Source organism: Pogoniulus pusillus, chromosome 6 (assembly GCF_015220805.1).
Source record: "Pogoniulus pusillus isolate bPogPus1 chromosome 6, bPogPus1.pri, whole genome shotgun sequence".
Classification (NCBI taxonomy): domain Eukaryota; kingdom Metazoa; phylum Chordata; class Aves; order Piciformes; family Lybiidae; genus Pogoniulus; species Pogoniulus pusillus.
In genome coordinates, this window is record NC_087269.1 from 17,073,293 (window position 1) to 17,090,876 (window position 17,584).

Sequence of the window (17,584 nt, forward strand, 5' to 3'; positions counted from 1 at the left end):
GTAAAAATGTCAAAGAAATTAAACAGGAAGAAATATATTGTTAAATATCATTTCCATTTAAAAAGCAACCTACTTAAAAAAAAAAGTTTATCTAGCAGTGACAGAAATCAAAATATATTGATCCATTTAGGATAAAACTGAGCTGTCCGAAACAAAACTCCTCTGATTTTATACAGCACAGTATAGGGTTTTGTATCAGATTTTCATTCCTGTCTTTCAAAAAAATCTCTGTAAGACTTTGTAAGAAATACTGCTGTGTATTCCATAGAATCATAGAATCAGCCAGGTTGGAAAAGACCTCCAAGATCATCCAGTCCAACCTATCACCCTGCCCTGTCTCACCAACTAGACCATAGCACTAAGTGCCTCATCCAGTCTTTTTTTTTTAAACATTTCCAGGGATGGTGACCTGATATTACTAACAAGTGGGTTTAAAACAAGATAGGAGCTTTGTGCTTCTTCTGAGGCCCTACAGATAGAAGAATGCCTATAGGTAACAGCAGCATAAGGGCTAGAAACTAAAAAAATAACTCAAAATTCAATTATAATCTCCTATCCTTACACTTATGCTACTATTACAATCAGCTTATTGAAATTTCCATATTAGAGCAAAAAATATATCCCCAGACCAGAATTCGTATCAGACAGCAGCAAACTGTCCTGTGCAGAACTTACACATACACACCCCCACATGAATTAAGGTTTTGACAGTCTTTAATTAAATGGAGTATTTCTCTCAGTTAATTACTTGATTTCACATAATTTCACACTCCCCTAAGAAAATGGGACACACGCCATGACAACAGGATCTCTACAAAATATCACCTTATTACTAACAGTGCAAAACAAAGAAAAAGAACACAAGCAGAGCCTTGTAGATTCCAAAAGCTTCTATTTAAACTCAAATGTTAAAACTCTTGCATCTCATCTAATACCAGATTTCAACTACTTAACGTTTATAAGTTATTTTTAAATTCTATTTTGTACTACACAATAAACTTTGGTTTTCAATTATACAGGGTATATCTTATATAGGCAGCAAAAAGGCAAAAAAAAACCACATTGGGGAAATTAGTGAATCAATCCTCACATCTCCAACATACCATACTGTAAGTAGAACAGGACATTCCAAGCCCTGAACAATTCTTAGAATTAGATGGACAAAAACTGTGTTTTGATTTGCAGTGTTTAGTTCTGCATTACTCTGGTGGTGCCTAACATCCCATCCTTCACAAACACCTCTACGTGATACAAGGCTGTCTCTAGAGCTTCCAAATCCATTTTGACAGGTTTTTTGAATGTGTATCATAGAATCACAGAAACATCATCAAACCATACCACTAAGCACCATAGCTACACATATCATAAATGCCTCTGGTGATAATGACTCCACCACTTCCCTGGGCAGTCTTTTCCATAGCTTGATAACCCTTATGGGGAATAAACTTTTCTGAGATCTAACCCAAACCTTCCCCAGTACAACTTGAGTCCATTTCCTCTTGTCCTGTTGCTTCTTACTTGGGAGAAGAGGCCAACTCTCACCTCACTACAACCTCCTTTCAGGCAGTTGTAGAGAGCAATAAGGTTATGTCCTTGACTTAAAGGATATGTCCTTGACTGGATTTTTTACAGTTATTAGTATTTGTTTTCCCAACACAAAACCAATATTCTTACAGTGAATTTCAGCCCCACAATTTTTTCCTCATTATTTAGATGTCTTAAGATTGTCTCCAGCCCAGTCTACATAACAATGTAGGGAAATCATCAGTCAACCTAATGGCATGCAAAACTTGTAACTACTCATTCTGAATACATCAGGAGAGGTATAAGAAATTAAACTTACAGATGTAGCACATACACTCACAAAAGAAGGAACAACAGAAACTGACTTGCACTATTATCTATGGCAGGCATTATGAAGTTTTCAATGGAAGACACAAAGTTATTATTAAGCTAATACAAAGAATCACCAACTGTACCAATAAAATCAGAGATGATTGATGTATGAAAACAATTCTAAGTGAAGGCACAAACTTACATGTGAATGTTATTGCACATATTTATGTCTGACTGTACAGCTATATACACAATAACTGTAAAAAAACAATGACAATATTAGTCACTAGATATTAACCACTTACTATTAAGAGCCATAATATTGTCTGTTCCTGGATGATGAAAGTTTATTCCCATACGTCCTGCAATGTAAATAAGAGCTATTTTAAATGTTTTTATTTAAAAAGTGGATTAATTAATGTGAAAAGTTGCTAAAGGGAGTGAACAGCCAAGGTAGCCAAATCTTCCATCTGCTGAAGATAACTTCCCAAGAATACACATTTATAATATCTACCACTGTAGCATCATTACCATTATGCAAAAAAATAAAGCCCTCAAAAATCAACCTTGTTGCAGACAGGAGACTTGAAATAATGAATACAGTAAAATTTATGATCATTTACACTTAATTAGTAGAAATAAATCTCTGTTTTCCATACAACCTGCTTAACCAGAAGCTCTCACTGGAGACAGTGCTTACCCTGATTCTGCATCCTTCCCTAAGAATCTGCTATCACTTACTATTTGCAATCAGATACTGAGTTTGAGGACACACTGTTTTCATGGAGTACATTGATATGCACTTAAAAATGTAGTATTTCTTGACCCACATTCGAATGAACTCTGCTGGTGCCAGTTTCCAGGAAGCTACAGAGAGATGCAAGATAGTACCAATTCTCGTGTGAGATTTAACAACCGAGAAGATCTCTGATGACTTCAGGAACAGCAAGGGGGAAGAAATCACACACTGTTACTTTGTTTCAAAGACTACTGCACAGAAATCTGTTTTTATCATCAACTACTGTTCAGATTAGTTTTAATTCTAGATACCATTTAACTGAGCTGAAGCACTGAAAACTTACTCTGAAGAAACCAGTACAGGACTTTACCACTGCGCCCCCACCCCTACCCCAAACTAATATGAAAGTCTCTGTGATGAAAAAGATGTAGAAGGATCGTTGTAGCCACATAAAGAGTTATTTCAATTAAGTAATGTAAGTAACTTAAGTTACTTTAAAGTGGTGTAATCCATTTCATATGTTTTAGGTTTTTTTACCTCTAGATTAATAGTTAATTAAGGACCTGTGAAGATAGTTTACATTTCTTTACTGTGGCAGCACTCAAATATGGGAGCTGAAGACTCACTATACTGAAGAACCAACACAACCATTAAGTTCCTGTACTTCTGCAAACCCAAGTTTTAATAAATAAGCTTTGACAAAGCAGAACTAAAGCAAATATTTTCATCTGCTATCAGTAAGTTCAAGCCTTCCACTTCCACAAAGACTGCTGTGCTGTAATTAATATTCTTTCTACACAGATGCAACATGAAGTTTCAGAACATCATCTGAAACAAAGTCAGAAGCAGTTTAAGTAAATTCATATTTTCTTCACATTATAATTTTCTCATTCTTTCAGAAGAAGTTGCTGCCACAGCAAGACTCTGAAGCAAACAGCACCTCCAGAATGCACTGTGTGCAGTAGGAAGGTAAATACAATTTCCATTTTTACTTTGCAACTCTCTTGGGCAAAGCTTCTTAAAGAGATCTTAGAATCATAGAATCAGTCAGGGTTGGAAGGGACCACAAGGATCATCTAGTTCCAACCCTCATGCCATGGGCAGGGGCACCCTACCCTAGATCAGGCTGGCCACAGCCTCATCCAGCCTGGCCTTAAACACCTCCAGGCATGGGGCATCAGCACCTCCCTGGGAAACCCATTCCAGGCTCTCACCACTCTCATGGTGACAAACTTCCTCCTCATGTCCAGTCTGAATCTTCCCATCTCCAGCTTCGCTCCATTCCCCCTAGTCCTGTCATTCCCTGATATCCTAAAAAGTCCCTCCCAGCTTTTTTGTAGGCCCCCTTCAGATACTGAAAGGCCACAAGAAGGTCACCTCAGAGCCTCCTCTTCTCCAGACTGAACAGCCCCAACTCTTTCAGTCTTCACTAACTACTTCAAATTTCCTAATTATAGATGTAATTCTCCTACACATTTTTACACTAATCTATCACTGCAGAAACATTAAAGCTGCTCTTTTTTTTCAGTTGGTATAAGCTTGTGCTAAAATACTTCAGACATCTTGCCAGATTGATACTAAATTCTCTTCTCCATAACAGCCTGAGGTTACAGGCATTAATTGCAAAGAGAAAAGGTCTACAATGTAATCTATACTTGAAAGCTTGTAATGGAGGAAAAAAAAGCCAAAACAAAACAAAATTTGCTATGAGAAAAATAAAGTAAAATTGGAATGTGTAATGCTTGAATGGGCCCTTCTCTTTTCCCTTGCTGAAGCTGAAATTCTGCTGTTTGACCAGCTTCAGAAATAGAATCCTATCTGTGACATCTGGGTTTGTTTTTTTCCTCCCTCCAAGCTGTCACTGGACCAGGTGCTGCTTGTGTGACATTTTGTCACCTGCCCTTGGCCTGCTATTTTTAAATAGTTCTTGTCAGCTCTCTTTTAAGAGGAGCAGAAAATACAGAGCAGCACAAACAGGAGGACATGTTCTCACACTGAGCTAAGCAATAGTGTAGGATAATTCTGTGTATCTTCAGAGGTCCCCAAGTGCAATTCTAGTGTAGGATAATTCTGTGTATCTTCAGAGGTCCCCAAGAGCAATTCTAGTGTAGGATAATTCTGTGTACCTTCAGAGGTCCCCAAGTGCAATTCTAGTGTAGGATAATTCTGTGTATCTTCAGAGGTCCCCAAGTGTAATTCTAGTGTAGGATAATTCTGGGTTTCTTCAGAGGTCCCCAAGTACAATTCTATAGAAACAAATTCACTGAACATTTCTTAAACACACCTGTATAAATCCCATACAAAACAGCCTGGTAATGCACCAACCATAAGACAAATAGCTACCAGCAATTATATAGCCTTAACTACAGCAGAGTATCTTGCTCTTTGAAGCTGGGGGGGAGGAAGAGGCCATATACAAAACTGCATAACCATACGAAACTGTCTAACTATCTAAGGAGCAAGAGGAGGGCACAAAAAGGATTAATGGATTTATTTATTTCAAGATGTAATGCAAAACTACAAAATTTAATCACTTAAGGAAAGCACATGTATGCTGCCTGGACTTTACCTATTTCTAATTATACTTTTAGAACAACATATCTGTTTTAAATTTCTGCTTTTTAAGACTCTTAACACAAGCAGAGATGTCAGACCACAGAAGTTACGGACTCCAGCAGTTTACTCAAACGACAGAGAGAAATCCTTCCAGTAACAACACCTCCAGTCCTCGTATTCAGTATACATCTGCCATTTTCAGTTTGCCTATCTTGGTTTCATAACTGTCTACTGATTCTATTTGCCATTATGGACTTTTACAACACACATTTAGCAGTTAGGCTACAACAATAACAACTCTTTCATGTTAAATCTTTTCAATTCCTGATTTAAAAAATACAATTCCATTGCATACTACTTGCTTTCTAACCATTTCAGAGTATAAATGAGGGTTTAATGACTCGTATAACCCAAGCTGCACTTTTGCATATTTTAAATCACTTAATTCCTTAGATTCTCTCCCATAACAATATTTGGAAAGACTTTTCTGGCTGGACTCTCAAGCATGTATTCTCTCTGTATTGTATCAGAAATAAGATATTAAATATAATTTAGCTTCACCTAATTTTTTGTAGAAAAGAGTCATGATTTTGAAACAGTTCTGAAATCTTTCCAATATCTTAAGGATGTATATCCTTCCCCCATACAAATATCTTCTGGGTTTTAATGATTTAATTGTCTAGATAATTCCAAGTTACATTAAGATTTTTCTGAAACAATGTTGTTCCAGAAATAACAAACGTGGATATCAGGCACAGTTTTACCACTACTGCAGGGCTGGGATTTTTGACACTGTCTAGTGCCAGACTTGCATATAGCAGTCCCTTAATCTCAGCTTTAAAATCCACTATTTTTAGCAGATATTCAAGCTTACAAGCTCGATCTTTTTACAACTCATTGCAAAACTGATCTTTGGTATCGTTTTTGTATATGCATGCTGGTATAACTTTTATTTTCCCATGTCTGAAACAAACACCAGTGATTAACTGGTTACAGATACAACATCACTGTCTTTAAGAGATTTCCAAATTCATTTTCTCTTTGTAGTCATTTTCTTTTCCTAACTGCTCTATAGTTTTTTTGAACTTGTGAAATCCTAATCAGCCTCTGGAAATGAATACTCATTCAGTTAAGAGTTTTTAAGATTACAGTTAGCCATTCTCACCAGCTCCATGTTACAAGCAATTTTCCAAGAAACAATGTTCATTGGTCATATATTGAGTAAAACTTCTTGCACTGGTATACCTCATGATTTTAACCAAGATTGACTACTTATACCTATTCAGTAATTGGTATTTGCCATAAGACTTGCAGAAAAATACCAAAGCTGGCCTGCTTTGGACCTGTCCTTAACTTAATGGGATGAGAACTTCCTCTTGTATAGTTCTAAAGATCATTGTTGATATCATGACTAGAGGCAAGGTTAAATGAAAGCGGCAGCAGGACCAGGTCTGTTATACTTCCTTAGTAATAAAGCTTCCTGGATCATTCTCATCTCCTCTATCAATGTTAGAGCCAGTGAAAGGCATTAAAACCCAGCAATAGGTATTTTGATGGATAGGTAGACAGAAAGTGCAGTAGAGCAAAGTTGAGATACAGAGAAGTGCAAAATTCCAAGTGAGACCAGTATTCCCTCAAACACCTCACATAAGGTTATCTTGACCCATATTTACTCAGGAACTGCTAGCACAACCTAACGACACACAACACATCCCCATATTGCAGCTCCATTTTGAGTCCTTGCCCCATTATTCACAACCAGCCAAAAATCATGAAGCATGTGTGTCTATATGAAAGAATTGTACTAACTTTTACCTTAGTAGATTTCAGACTATTCTTTCTCCTCTCTGCCCAAAAATGCAGATACCCCTACCTAATGCTACAGCTGAATACCCCTACCTAATGCTACAGCTGAGTTGCTAATTTCAAATACATGCCCATGTTTGTATTTTAAAAGCAAGACCTAATGCACATAAAAAGAAATATGGCTTTACTTATAAGGGGTCAGTAAGTATATGTACACTTATACTAGTTCTAGAACTGTACTCAGAAGAGCAGTATTGATGCTACTGGTGAGTTTGGGACGAATAAACCAATATGGAAAGGGATTTTTTCCATTAGCTATCTACGCTAAAATACACAAAATGCTCAAAAGAATAAGAGAAGTCATAAAGAAAAAATAAATAAATAAATTTTGTGATGCCAGTCTTCAATAGTGAATCTTTTAAAACAGAGAGAAGGAAAAACAGATCTATCACCGCTCCTTAAACTAAATCCAGCCAAACAATAAAAAAACAGACCAGTCCTACCCAAAACAGATTGATTAAGTCAAAGAGAAGCACACACTGGATGCCAGTAGAATATTAGAAAGTATGACCATCCTACAGGATCACTGAAGGGAGCAGTTTGAGAAATATTAACTGCCTAATGGTCATATTGTGTACTGAAATAAAATACTGCAGAGGATTTTCTTAAATAGAGCTTCAAATGGAAAGGAAACACTGTTTCCTTTAAAAGCATTAGCTTGAGTGGCCTAATTTTAAAGAAACATCTGTCTGCTCAGTCTGGTTTTCATGTGCCTCTACAGAGAAGTGCCTGATGAGCACTGAGATTTTCAGAAATGTCATTACAGTGCAGTTTTTTTCTGAAGAGAGTCTTGCAAAAAGCTCTAACTGGGTGGCACCATTTCTAGGACTCAGATGACATCTGTTCTATTTGCATGACCTTTGTGTTCAGCTGCTGACTGCAAACACAAATATGATCCATTCACCTTCACGTCTCTCCGGTCATGAGGCAGACTTACTGCTTTGCTTACAAAAAGCTTATGAACAATTAGAGCTAAAAACAATCTAGTTGCATGCATTGGAACTAAGTGAAGAACAAGTAAAGGTCCATGTTATATGTATTACAATAGTGCCCACATACCCTATGATCTTCAAATAATGCTGTCAAGTCTCAGAAACAAAGTTAAACACATGAAATCTTAAATTGCACCTGGTTTTCACATGACCTGATACACTCTTCAGAATATTTAAAAGGTACCCAAGTAATTTTAATTTTCTGTTGTGAAGATATATGGGTGCAATTCATATTTAAAAAAAAAAAAAAAACCCAAGGTAAAAAAGTTTCCCTGCAGATACTGTTCCTGTTTGAGAACGAATATGAACGTACAAGAGTACAGAGGCAATCTCAGAAGAACAAATTCCAAGATAGTCAAGGAGCATGTACCTTCCCCTGAAATACTATGACACATCAATACACGTTCTATGCATCTCTCTACAGTGTGATATCCATTAAAATTGCTTCCAATAAAGCCTCTTTTGAACTCCTCCCTGTACACGTGTGGTCTCTAAAGACTCACTCCTGGGTTTATCACAATGATACTTCTAAAAGAACTTCAGAATGCTTGTTAGCTCACGTTTTGCACATTGAAATGTTTCCATTCTGATCCAGAATAAATCCCAAATATCACACTTAACAGCAAATTTAAAGTAAGTGTTTCAAAGGCTCATGATTTCTCCTCTCAATTCTAGATTTTGATTCCACTTCATGACCTGTCAGTAGCATGTGATCCAACACTCATTAACTACTTCAATTATTTAAAAACAGAATAAGGGCAGCTGCTGGTTACTACTGATCAAAATGTATTTTGTAGATCAGAATGCCTCTGTTTGTGTCGCAATGCAATAGTTTGACATGGACAAACACATTGCAACATTGACAGATTACACCACAGCCAGGAGACATGGAGACACTGATGTAGGAAAGAAATGTTTTAGTCTGTAGTAACTAGCAGTATGTAAATACTAACAGGTCATTAACCACTGCAAATATATCCTTGCCACTTTTAAGCAAAACTCTCTCCCACACTTCTGTAGCAGATATTATCTTTTATTGGCAACTCAGAAAATAAAGACAGCAGTTCAGGAAGAAAACATCCACTGTGCACTTCTGTCATACAGGCCTGGTTATAACTGACACAGGGAACAACCAGATACCCTTGGCCCATGGACAGGAACTCTCTAAGTCTACCAAGTCTGGTGCTAAACTATGTTCCTTGGCATCACATCTCTGCATCTTTAAATACCTCCAGGAATGAGGATTCACTTTCCTGAGGAGTCTATTCAGTGTTTGAGAACTCAGTGAAGAATTTTCTTCTGCTATCCAAACTAAACTTCCTGGGTACAACTTGAGGGCATTTCCTCTCATCCAAACACTTGCTACTAGGGAGAAGAGACCAACACCCACCTCACTACAACCTCTTTTCAGGTAGTTGTAAAGAGCAATGAGGTCTCTCCTCCGCTTCCCCAGACTTAACAACTCCAGCTCTCTCAGCCACTCTTATAAGATCTGTTCTCCAAATCCTTCACCAGTTTCATTGCTCTTCTCTAGATCCACTCCAGCATCAAAATGTCTTTCATGTAATGAGGACCCCAGAGCTGAACACAGTACTCAAGGTGTGGCCTCACTAGTGCCAAGTACAAGGGCACGATCACAGCGCTGGTCTTGCTTGACACACGCTTCCTGACACAGGCCAGGCTGCCACTGGCCGCCTTGGCCACCTCTGCACACTGCTGGCTCACGCTCAGACACTTGGCAATCACTTACAAGTCTTTTTCTACTGGGTAAATTTCTCACCACTCTCCCCCAGGCCTGCAGCACCAGATGGGGTTGTTGTGAACCAAGCGCAGGATGTGGCACTTAGCCTTCTTCAATCATCAATCCAGCCTCTCCAGGTCACTCTCTAAAGCCTTCTTACCCTCAAGCAGGTCAATGAGGTCAATGCATCTTCTGATCTTAGTGTCAGCTGCTAACTTCTTGAGGGTGGACTCAATCTCCTTATTCAGATAATTGATAAAGATACTATTGAGCACTGGCTCCCATATTGAGCCCTGGGGAACACCACTTGTGACCAGCTGCCATCTGGATTTAAGTCCATTCACCTCTCCTCTTTGAGATCAGCCACCCAGATATATTTTTTACCCAGCAATGCATCCACCCATCGAAGCCACGAGCAATGAGTTTCTCCAGAAGGATGCTATGAGAGACACTGTCAAATATTTAACTTAAGTCCAGGTAAACAATATCCACAGCCCTTCCCTTATCCACTAAGTAGGTCACTTTGTCATAGAAGGAGATCAGGTTAGTCAAGCAGGACCTGCCCTTCATGAACTCATGGCGACTGGCAACGTAACATAGGTGGATAAATTACCAGCTTATCTAAGCCCAGAAACATCAGAGCTAGGTATCAAATCTCTCTTAGAGCAAGAAGCACTGAAAAAGAACTCAATGACCCTAGCTCTCCTAGTTGAAGAGCACCAAGTCAGCCTGCCTATTAGACTAACACCATTTGCTCAATGAAAATAATTCAAGATTGCAAAACTAAGGATCAGTTAGTTTCTGCTGCACTAACAATCTTTCAGCCTTTCTCTTGTTCCACACTTAAAAGCAACACCCCCAAAAAAAGTCCCTTAATCACACACCCTCTCAAAGCCAGGTGGATCATGGTTTAAAAACAACAACAACAAACAAACAACAAGAAAAAAACAAACAAAACAAAACCTGTTCTGCTTTGGTGACCTTGACAGAAAGTCAATTTCCACAGCCTGCAGGACAAAGTCTGATCATATCTCAGATTCAGAGAAGGTAGAAGATTCAGCTACTCCAAACAAGAAAAAAGACTGTTTTCTTTCTCACTCACTAAGCTTCTCCACTACCTCTACTGAACAATGTAGAGCATGTGGAACTTGAATCTCAGAACGAGAAGAAAGTATCCCAAAACTTTTCAGTTCCATCTTTACATCTGAATCTTTTATGGTTAACCCTCCCTTCCACATTCCAGTCTTGAGTCCTTGCTTACGTACCCCAGATAACTGTTTTTTAATTCAAGTATATGCACCCCAAAAGGGGCTGTGCTCTAAGTAGAGTTTCAAACTTCAGTTAAAGCACCTGCAACATTTCATTCAAATACACACAGTACTTCTAAAAATGCCTGTTTGCTGAAGATTTTGCTGCCAGTGGCAGACTGAAATGATCCCGAAACATCAGCAGTAGCTCTATAATATCTACTGGAGGCTCTGAGACTCTCACAGCTTTTCCAGAATTAAACATTCATGTATTTTCAAAATCAGAGGCTTTTGGTTCTCATGCTTTTACTCTTTTCATGTAATATAGTTAATATATGACATGAAATACTGTTAGCTAAATTTCTTCAAGAAAACAAAGGTGCATTTACCAAAAGATGAACACTTTAAAAGTCACTTGAAAGCCATCTTATTCTTTTTGCCTGCCTGTTCTCAAAACAGGACTTTTGTGACTGTCTTACTTTCTAAATACACAGCAATAAAAATAAAATGGACAAAACCTAGGAGATCTTCTAAATTTTAGTCACAGTCACAGAAAGAGTAAGGGAAGGTTTAAAATGAAACCCATGCTCTGTTTAACATAAAAGACAAAGGGTAAAATAAAGAGGAAGTAGCACTGAGGTTTGGTTAAGTTAATAAGACTCCAGAAAGAGCAGTCCAAATTTTGCCCAACAGGCAATGTCTGTGAATAAATGGGAAAAAAATCAAGCTACACAACCAGTTTACCCAAAAAAAGTCAAGAGGAAAATAAATGAAAATGTGACATTGACTTAGAAAACAAACAAAAGCAAGCAGAGCCTGTGACTTTCTCAAGGTGATTACAGACTAAAATGTGCTCTCCTACTCTAAAGAGGAGAGCCACAAAAGAGTGGGTTAAATAAGACAAAAAGTGAGATTGAGTAAATGCTGAGGAAGGTGCAGAGAAGGACAGCAGCTGAAAATCTTCTGCATCTTTGGTAGAGGAGAAGCAGAGTGTTGGATGTACAAGGTAAGAGTCAAGACAAATTTTCCCAGAAAACTAACAAAAATGAAACAGGGAAGTGATTTGAGGAGTGGATATTTGCAGAAAATTAGTTAGGTTTTTATGAAACTAATTCAATTAGAATAGTAACAGATCAGCTTAACACAGGGAAAAACAAAACTTATTGGAAGAGAGAATGAAAAGGAGCCCTGAAAAAGACACTCCTATGAATACTGCTAGTCATGCTGCATAGTGTGAAAATATGAGTAGAGGAAAGTCTCCTCTGGAGACTTTGAAAACTGGTCTGGACACATTCCTGTGCAACTTGATCTAGGTGAACCTGCTTGAGTGGAGAGCTTGGACTAGATGATCCCCAGAGGTTCCTTCCAAGCCCTATCATCCTGCAATTCTGCCCAAGTGCACACTAGGTCAAAACAAGGCTGGAGGTTAGCAAAGTAAGCCCTGCAGTCAGAAGGAGGACAAAAAGAAAGGGTCACATGGAATTAAGTATATACATGGGGAACAAAAAACAACAAAATGACAGAAGCAGAGCAGTAACTAATGGTAAACAAGATTTCCCCAACAGTTACTGAACTAGAAGCTGGAAGAGAGCTAAGCAATCAGACAGTAAAGACAAATAGATGAGCAACACAGACTGAGAAAACAAGATAGAATGAGCACATCCAGTAAGTGCTAAATGTTTGCTGGACAAAAAGTAAAGCTAACTGTCCCAGTGGAGAATGAGAAAGACCAACTCAAACTTAACAATCAATACCCAACTCTCTTTGAACAGAAAGTAACATTTGCTACTGCTTGCAAAAGTCCGTTTAAATTAGTCTCCTAAATAAACTGACAACCAAGTAGAGACTAAAATATTAACTTTGTTTTGGAAAAGATACTTAATGAAACCAAGAATTTAATTTCTACTTCATGTGAAACAAACACTAAAGAGCATTATGACACTCAGGTGCAGCTGTGGAATATGACACAACATTTAACATAGACTAGCTCAGCTGAGTATTGGAAACTATTGCTGATAGAATGACAGAGCAACAAAAATTAAAGATTTGCACTCACTATTATTTTATGTGCTAAGACTCCAATGAAAAAAGAGAGACAATAGAAATATAAGCAAAATTGCACTTATTCTTTTTTCCAGACTGACATTTTTTTCCCTGCTCAGGTTCCTATGTAAATTCCATGTCTAACCATTAGTCTCACTGCATATATATATAAATAAATACTGATTTAAAAAAGAACTGAGTCTTGCCTAGTTTGTCATACATTTAATAAGATACAATAAATAATTTACTAGTAGCTTGGATGTTTGGGGTGGGGTAATTTCTTGTTTAGAATCATCCATATAAAATGCATATCCACAGAAACCTCAATTTTGTTGAGCTTGTTTTTAACACTCATTTTAGAGGACTGTGGTCAGTACAGACATGAGACTGCATTTTGTGCCATCACAGACAGCTGAATAATGGTCATGGGCACATGAAGACTACAGCACAGCAAATTTCAAGATAGCAGTGGAAAGCAGAGATTAAAATACCCAGAGTACAGAATGCAGTTTGGTAATAAACCTCTGTACTCAGACGGTGACCTTAAACCAAGATAAACTACTTTTCCACACATAGTATACAGATGGAGAGGGAAACAAATGTAGCGGTTGTGATATTAGAAAAGTATGCATATAACTATTAGCATAGGAAGTGCCAAACCTAAGTAAATTACTTCTGTAACAGAGTTCCTTTTCTGTTAGTTCTGTGTCTCAGCTTCTTAGAACTTGGACATCATTTTTAGTTCAATACTTCCATTGTATGTGGCATACATACTAGTTTCAGTCCTCAAAGTCAGCAAGAATGCCTGTGAGCAAAACCATGTATTTCAAACTGAACCCACAGAAGATTAAGACAGAGAACTGTGCAAGCCTATCATGAATATTTAGTTACCAAATTGCTGCCACAACCTTTGACTACTGCAGTACCAGTCAAGTATAGGAAATGGTTCCATTTCCAGCGCTACACCTGATAGCTCAGCAGCACAAATAATCAAAGCCCTCCTGACACTTAAAACATTTCATAGCTTCTCCCCATCCCCAGACCCCAACAACTGAAATACAAATCAAGACACATTTTTTTCTTAAAAAGAAAACTGAAACAACTGTAGAGAGAAAGTTTCATACAGTGTTTGCTTTAGAATCCTGTATATTAACTGATCATCTAAAAATAAGAGTAGTACTAACATTGAATAAGACATTGGACGTAAGAATTAGACTCCAGTTGCACTACACACTTTGTGAACTGAGCAACTGCAACAGGGGACCCATCTGTGCAATCTGTAGATATGTAAAACCAAGTTTTGCAAATGCCAGTTGGATATTACTATAATTATGCACTCATAATAAATGTATAAACATTTCACCTCATCTTCCTACGGTAAAGATTGTTATCTCATGATGGGAAAACAGAAGTTTTATGTAACTGATAACTTGTTCATTAGCAAAAACTTCATAGCAATACTGAAAAGCTGATTTTTATTTAAACACCAAGCAAGCATGGACATATGAATATTCCTAACCTGTAAAATGATTCCTCCACATTATATCAGCGAAACTCATTGGTGGGCCACTGGGAGGGTAGTGTTTACCTTTCAGAGGCTCATGATCAGTCCTTATCATATCCATTAAGGAATTTTCCAAAGAGTGCAAGTTAAAAGTGTCATAGGGCCTATTCCGGTCCTAGAAGGAGAGAAAAAAAAAAAGAGAAAGAGAGAAAGATTAAAAGAAATAATAAAAAAGAAAATAAAGTTAGAGAAAAAATAATTTTCTAGCATAGGTTCATTTATTATTTCACAAAACTCCAATATCCAACTCTACATTTTTTTTCTTTACAGAACTTTATAAATACAAGTTGTCAAAATCATATCCCTCATATTGCACCTGGTGCTTTCATCAGCACTTCCACAGAGAGAGGCTTTGCAATACTTACAAAAATACACAACGCTAATTCTAAACATTACCATTTAAATAATGAGTTAGAAATAAAGCAATGTTAATGTTTATTGCAAGAGAAGCAAAACTGGTTTAGACTTCAGAGATTTTTGTTTTACAGTTTCTTCAGCTACTTTCTGTCATTAAAGGAGAAGTAAGCAGTGATCAAGACATCAGCAACTACATTTGTTCCAGAAAATACCAAGTAAGTCTTCAAATGTCTAACGTGAATCTCACAGGTTTAAGGAAATTATACTAGATGCAAGACAACAAAAACCAAGAAAGTATTGAACTAAAAACCAGATATATACAACACTTTCACACTGAGGCACTCAAAAACTTGAACAAGGGTTGATTTGTACTGTTTGGGTCTCTCATTTGAGTAAATGACGTTAAGAGTGCTCTGTAAAAGTGAAATGTACTACATTGTACTTGCAAGTAAAAGTGAGTCCTAGTTTCAGAAGGGTTCCCAGTCTACAACAGAAGATGTCAGCCCTTCATGTTCCTGTGCCTGATATTGCTCAGTTATTCTCTTTGCAATGACATCCTAGAGTGCATTAAGAAAAGTGTGGCCAGCAGGTCTAGGGATGTTCCCTTCCCCCTCTACTTTGCCCTAGTGAGACTACACCTGGAATACTGTATCCAGTTTTGGGCTCCTCAATTCAAGAGAGAAAGGGATCAACTAGAGAGAGTCCAATGGAGAGCTACAAGAATGATTGTGGGACTTGAACATCTCTCCTAAGAAGAAAGACTGAGAGACCTAGAGCTGTTTAGTCTTGAGAAGGCTGACGAGGGATCTTAAAAACGTATCTGAGAGATGGGTGTCAAAACAAAGACACCAGTCTCTTCAGTGATGCCCAGTGACAAGGAACAATGGATAGAAGCTAGAACAAAGTAGGTTCCACCTCAACACGAGGAGACACTTCTTGATCATCAGGGTGCTTGAGGGCTAGAAAAGGCTGCCCAGAGAGGCTGTGGAATCTCCATGGCTGGAGATTCAAAACCCACCTGGATGCACTCCTGTGCTGCCTGCCCTAGATGATCCTGCTTTGGTAGGGGGGTTGAACTTGATGATCTGTGGAGGTCCCTTCCGACCTCTAACATTCTGTAATCTGTAATTTGCTGTAGTTCAATTTCTGTTTTTTTTTTTAAGTAATAAGGGGAAAGGAAAAAAAGAAAGAAGGAAAAAAGTAAAAGGACAAAAACCCACAAACAACATTTAGATCTATTAAATGAATCAGTCTCAAAGTTCAGGAACTGTCTTATGGAGAAAACAAACTACCAATGCCAACGTTTCTCAAGTACTGTGCTCATGGGAGAGTACAGCAGAACAGCCCATTGCAGGGAAACAGTTTCTGAAAAGCATTTTTTCTTATTCTCATCACTATCTTACTTATCTTTACTTAAACACAGGTAAGCAAAATACATCAGTTTTTCCTTGTTCACTATATTATGCTGCAATTAAGACATTCTCCTGTGCAAACTGAAACCTTCATTGCAGTATGCTGCCCCAAATTCATGCTGGTTATTACAAGACAATTGTCTTGCTTGAAAGAATAAAATTTAAACTCCACAGATAAGAAGTAGCAGTATCAATAGAAAATGTAAAGAACTTTTGACTTGGTAAGTATTATTTCTCCATATCCCTCTTTTTCTTATGCCATCTTTAAATAAAACTAAAGGAGAGAAGCAGTTTGCTGGTATAATTAAGCCTTGTTGCAATATTCCTGTTCAGGAATTCAAAGAAACATATGTTATTAAAAGTTTGTGCTCTGAAATATAGCTCTTACTGCCAAAAACCTCATGTTCCCACAGCTTGCCTACCCTAAACTGAAGATCTAACTTCCCTTCTCTAACATGCTGATTTTGTATTTTCTAAATGCAGACTGTCACTATTTTCTTTGCACATTTATTTAATCAATTGAGCATTTTTTGGCCGTCAAATATGAAATCCAAAGAATAATACTTGATTTCTGTTAGAAGCTATACTAAGCACTAAAGTTCAAAGGAGTTCAACTGATTTTCAGTTTCCATAGTTGGTTATTTTTATCTCTTCTACAGCTGCTTAGTACACCAACATTTGTACACTGTATTTTAAAGGAGTACTTGCTCACCTATCCAAGTGGATCAAAACATATGGAATATAAAAACAAATTTCTGCCCAGGATATCTGAAATAGATCTTGGGGTGCAAGGAGGAGGATGGGACAATGCCAAAATAAAACAAATATGCAAACAAACACACCCCAACACCCACAAACAAAACCACATGTGGGTAGGGAGGGTGGAGGGGGTAGGGAAATGAAAAAAACCCACAAAACAAAACACAAACACACACCCACAAAATACACCCCTACAAAAATCCCTCTTTTTAATTTTTTCTAACAGAGCATTTTATTTTGGCTAAAATAACCCACTTGTAATATGTAGCAGGAGAGAAGGGTTTGTTTCATTCATTTTCTTAAAAGAAATGCAAAACTAAATTGGAAAGTGTAATTTTGATGTAAAAAAAACACACCAAATCAGAAGGAAATACAAAAAAAACCAACAACAAAAAAAAACCCAACAACTACAAAAATCCATTCTTGTGATAGGTTAGTAACCTTGTTAAACAGGATTCATATTATTCCCTCA

At 37.5% G+C, this 17,584-nt stretch overlaps 1 protein-coding gene across 8 annotated transcripts in view; it reads right to left on the reverse strand.

The window, feature by feature from the left end:
- CPEB3 (cytoplasmic polyadenylation element binding protein 3) overlaps positions 1 to 17,584 on the reverse strand; it is a 99,431-nt gene that overhangs the window by 54,995 nt on the left and 26,852 nt on the right. For 4 of the 8 annotated variants that reach the window (XM_064144674.1, XM_064144675.1, XM_064144673.1 and 1 more), the window contains exons 3-4: positions 14,540 to 14,699; positions 2,142 to 2,198 (exon numbers count right to left, since the gene is read on the reverse strand). In XM_064144674.1, coding sequence (XP_064000744.1) covers positions 2,142 to 2,198; positions 14,540 to 14,699 — 217 coding nt within the window. The remainder of the gene's footprint in view (positions 1 to 2,141; positions 2,199 to 14,539; positions 14,700 to 17,584) is intronic. The other 4 variants (XM_064144677.1, XM_064144679.1, XM_064144678.1 and 1 more) reach the window with 3 other exon arrangements.